Below are 4,062 nucleotides of genomic sequence, written 5' to 3'. Positions count from 1 at the left end.
AAGTAAAAGGGTTTCATTCCAGATTGTTAAATGTGATATTTTACACATTTTTAGTTGTCTGTTTTGTCATTTAGTAAACTTTATAGATTTCAACCATATATGTCCTTCTTGAGTCTTGTTAACAGAACTTCAATTAATGAATGAACTGAATATGATTGTGGCTATGAGGGAACAGCCAGTGATAAAAGACAGCCTATAGCAATGTCATCAGGATACACCGGTAGGCCCTGGCCCACCTTATTGGGGATCGCGTCCTGATCCACCTGATCACAGATTTATAGTTTACCCACCTCTTTTTTACCACTACACCTCATCGTCATAACTCCAGTTCAAGATATCTTTAATTCAACTAAATCAAGATATCTATATGGTCCTTTTCAGATATCTAAATTAAGTTTGTAGATCTTATCTATTATCAACTAGCATGCTAGTTAACATTACATAGACACAGGCTAATTTTCTGCTAACTAACATGCTAGTTAACATTAACATAGGCTCCGGCTAATTCCTGCTAGCTAACATGCTAGTTAGCATAGGGTTGTGTGTGTGGTTCTGGGTGCTGGTGCTTCCATTCCCTGGTAATGAGTTATTTTGTGGTTTTTAACGTATCCTGATTGTTAATGTTAAAATGTTGTTTAACTCTTAAAGGGGAGTTCCTCCTAAAAGTTGTCCAGAGTATTAGTAAAGGAATGTATTATAAGTGGAACTATTGTCCCCAGGTGTATGATGGCTCATGTTTTGACTCTGAAGTCGTTTGAATATTTATTTCCAGCCAAAGAGGGTTTATGATTTCCATGATGACATTAGTATAACGGAGGAGTTTGGAGGTAGAAAGAAGAGATAGATATTATTATTGAAAGTAAAGAAAATGGTGTTGGGGTTCTTAAATTGAAGTGAGACATGTTTCCACGAGGGGAACGTTGTTGTGTGACGACTGTTTTCTGCTTGTGTGTTTGGGAGAATTTGTAATAAACAGAGATTTGGAGACGAGGACGGCGGTTCGTTCTCTCACTCACTGACTCCGTGATTCTGCTTTCCAGGGTTCTCCTCTGAGAGTTAAGTAGTGAACCCCAATCAAGAACAATCATTGGTTACCACGGTTACTCACTTGAAACCCCCCCCCCCCCCCTTGGGGCAGACGTCAAGCTGGCGACCGGAGCAGGAAAGAAGGAGGAAGAGGAGGAGGAGCCTGCAGCAGTGAAGGAGGAAGAGGAGGAGGAGCCGCAGCAGTGAAGGAGGAAGAGGAGGAGGAGGAGCCTGCAGCAGTGAAGGAGGGAAGAGGATGAGGAGGAGGCGCCTGCAGCAGTGAAGGAGGAAGAGGAGGAGGAGCCTGCAGCAGTGATGGAGGAAGAGGAGGAGGAGGAGCCTGCAGCAGTGAAGGAGGAAGAGGAGGAGCCTGTAGCAGTGGAGGAGGAAGAGGAGGAGGAGCCTGCAGCAGTGAAGGAGGAAGAGGAGGAGTATGTGGTGGAGAAGGTTCTGGACGCAAGAGTGGTGAAGGGAAGAGTAGAGTTTCTGCTGAAATGGAAGGGGTTCTCAGAGTAAGGAGGAGTCTAGAATATTAATAAACGTGATTTTGGTCCATATACACACACACACACACACACCACAACACACACAAACAACACACACACAGACAGACCGCAAATAACCTATCACCATGGCAACAGATTAAAGGAATAATCCAAACTAGCAGCTAGAGTGAGAATGTATTTCCTAAAAAACAAAGTGTGAGGAGATGTTCTTCTGTCTGCACTCACCTTTCCAGTGAGGAGAACACATGGGAGCCGCAAGACCACCTGGACCTGGACCTGATCACCGAGTACCTACAGAGACACCACCAGGAGGAGGAGGAGGAGGAGGAGGAGGAGGAGGAGGAGGAGGAGGGCAAGAGGAAAGGTGTCAGGGAGGCCTCGGGAGACTCAGAGGAGCGAGGGAGCAAGAGGAAGAAGGAGGAGGTGAGTGAAGGAAAGAGGTTACTCCAGACTGAAGAGACCCAGAAAACTATTCTGTAGCTCGCTGACCTGTCATGGGTCTTACTGCCTCGGTATCTTCAGGAAGTGTTCTGCTGCCATGTGGAAGGTTAGAGAGAGAGAGACTAAAATACAAATTAAAAACGTTCTCACAAACAGTGATTTCTTTTTATTTTACAGCGAGGGGATGGTTCAGTTTAGTTCACTTTTATTTATACAGCACATTTAAAACCAGCCCTAGTTGACCAAGGTACACTACATTTGCTTCCATAATAACATAAGAGTGAGAGCAAGTCCAGGGTTTAAGAAAGTTGTTCACTAACTCTCTCTCTCTCTCTGTCTCCCCCTGTCTGTTGCTATAGAAACAGAGAAGAGGAAAAGGACCAATATTTCACCACTGTCAACACTGTGACAAATCCTTCACAACATCCGGACATTTAAATCTTCATCAGAGAGTTCACACTGGAGAGAATCTACACAGCTGTGATCTATGTGGTAAAACCTTTACAAGGAGGGGTAGCCTAGTAAACCACCGCCGTGTTCACACCAGAGAGAAACCGTACCGGTGTGATCAATGTGGGAAAACCTTTACTTATAATAATAGCTTTAAATCTCACCAGCGCATTCACACTGGAGAGAAGCCGCACAGCTGTGAACACTGTGGGGAAACGTTTTCTGAGAGCGGTAGCCTTAAATCTCACCAGCGCATTCACACCGGAGAGAAGCCGTACAGCTGTGATATATGTGGTAGAGCATTTTCTCAGAGTGGTCACCTTAATACTCACCAGCGTGTTCACACTGGAGAGAAGCCGTACTCGTGTGAACACTGTGGGAAAAGGTTTTCTGGGAATGGTCGCCTTAAATTACACCGACGTGTTCACACCGGAGAGAAGCCGTACAGCTGTGATCTATGTGGAAAAACATTTTCTGAGATTGGTAGCCTTAAATCTCACCAGCGTGTTCACACCGGAGAGAAGCCGTACAGCTGTAAACACTGTGGGAAAACGTTTTCTCAGAGAAGTAACCTTAAATCTCACCAGCGCATTCACACTGGAGAGAAGTTGTACTGCTGTGATCTATGTGGTAAAATCTTTACAAGGAGGGCTAGCCTAGTAATCCACCAACGTGTTCACACCGGAGAGAAACCGTACCGGTGTGATCAATGTGGGAAAACTTTTACTTATAGTAGTGGCTTTAAATCTCACCAGCGCATTCACACTGGAGAGAAGCCGCACAGCTGTGAACACTGTGGGGAAACATTTTATGAGAGCGGTAGCCTTAAATCTCACCAGCGCATTCACACCGGAGAGAAGCCGTACAGCTGTAAACACTGTGGGAAAACGTTTTCTCAGAGAACTAACCTTAAATCCCACCAGCGCAGACACACTGGAGAGAAGCCGACCTGGTCTGAAGTACTTTAGCTTTAAATAAGCAAAACTACAAAGAGACATATGAAAGTACAGCGTCAAGAAAAAACAATAACAACAGTGGGTTCAAAGGTTTGGGCACCCTAGATAAAAATGTGTATTAATGTGCATAAAGAATAAAAAAAAAAGATGGAAAAATCTCCAAAAGGCATCAAATGACAGATTAGACATTCGTATAATGTGTCACAAAAGGTTGTATTTCATTTCCATCATTTACACTTTCAAAATAAAAAATGACGTCTGCAAAAGTTTTGGCCCCCTGCAGAGTTGACACTTTGTACCCCCCCCCCCCTTTGGCAAGTTCACAGCTTGGAAACGCTTCGTCTTTAATTCTTGTTGGAGGTATCTTCGCCCATTCTTCCTTCCTAAAGTCTTCCAGTTCTTTGAGATTTCTGCTCCTTTAAGGTCTATCCATAGATTTACATTATGTTGAGGTCAGGAGATTGTGAAGGCCATGGCAAAACCTTCAGTTTACGCCTCTTGATGTAATCCACCGTAGATTTTGAGGTGTGTTTAGGATCATTATCCATTTGTAGAAGCCATCCTCTCTTTAACTTCAGCTTTTTCACAGATGGCATCAAGTTAGCGTCCAAAATTTGCTGAAATTGTATTGAATCCATTTTTCCTTCTACTGGTGAAATGTTCCCTGTGCCATGAGAACAGCT

At 43.9% G+C, this 4,062-nt stretch overlaps 1 protein-coding gene across 1 annotated transcript; it reads left to right on the top strand.

Annotated features, from left to right (window-relative positions):
* The first annotated feature begins 201 nt into the window (after positions 1–201).
* Positions 202–3,762, top strand: LOC116685548 (zinc finger protein 239). Its single transcript, XM_032510554.1, has 3 exons — positions 202–220; positions 1,870–1,955; positions 2,333–3,762. The coding sequence occupies exons 1-3, from the start codon at positions 202–204 to the stop codon at positions 3,389–3,391; spliced, it is 1,164 nt and encodes a 387-aa protein (XP_032366445.1). The 3' UTR covers positions 3,392–3,762.
* Positions 3,763–4,062: the final 300 nt, after the last annotated feature.

The sequence above is a fragment of the Etheostoma spectabile genome, unplaced genomic scaffold (genome assembly GCF_008692095.1).
Source record: "Etheostoma spectabile isolate EspeVRDwgs_2016 unplaced genomic scaffold, UIUC_Espe_1.0 scaffold00569967, whole genome shotgun sequence".
In the NCBI taxonomy this organism is placed as follows: domain Eukaryota; kingdom Metazoa; phylum Chordata; class Actinopteri; order Perciformes; family Percidae; genus Etheostoma; species Etheostoma spectabile.
Note: the sequence above shows the minus strand (reverse complement) of the source record. Positions and strands in the feature narration are given on the sequence as shown.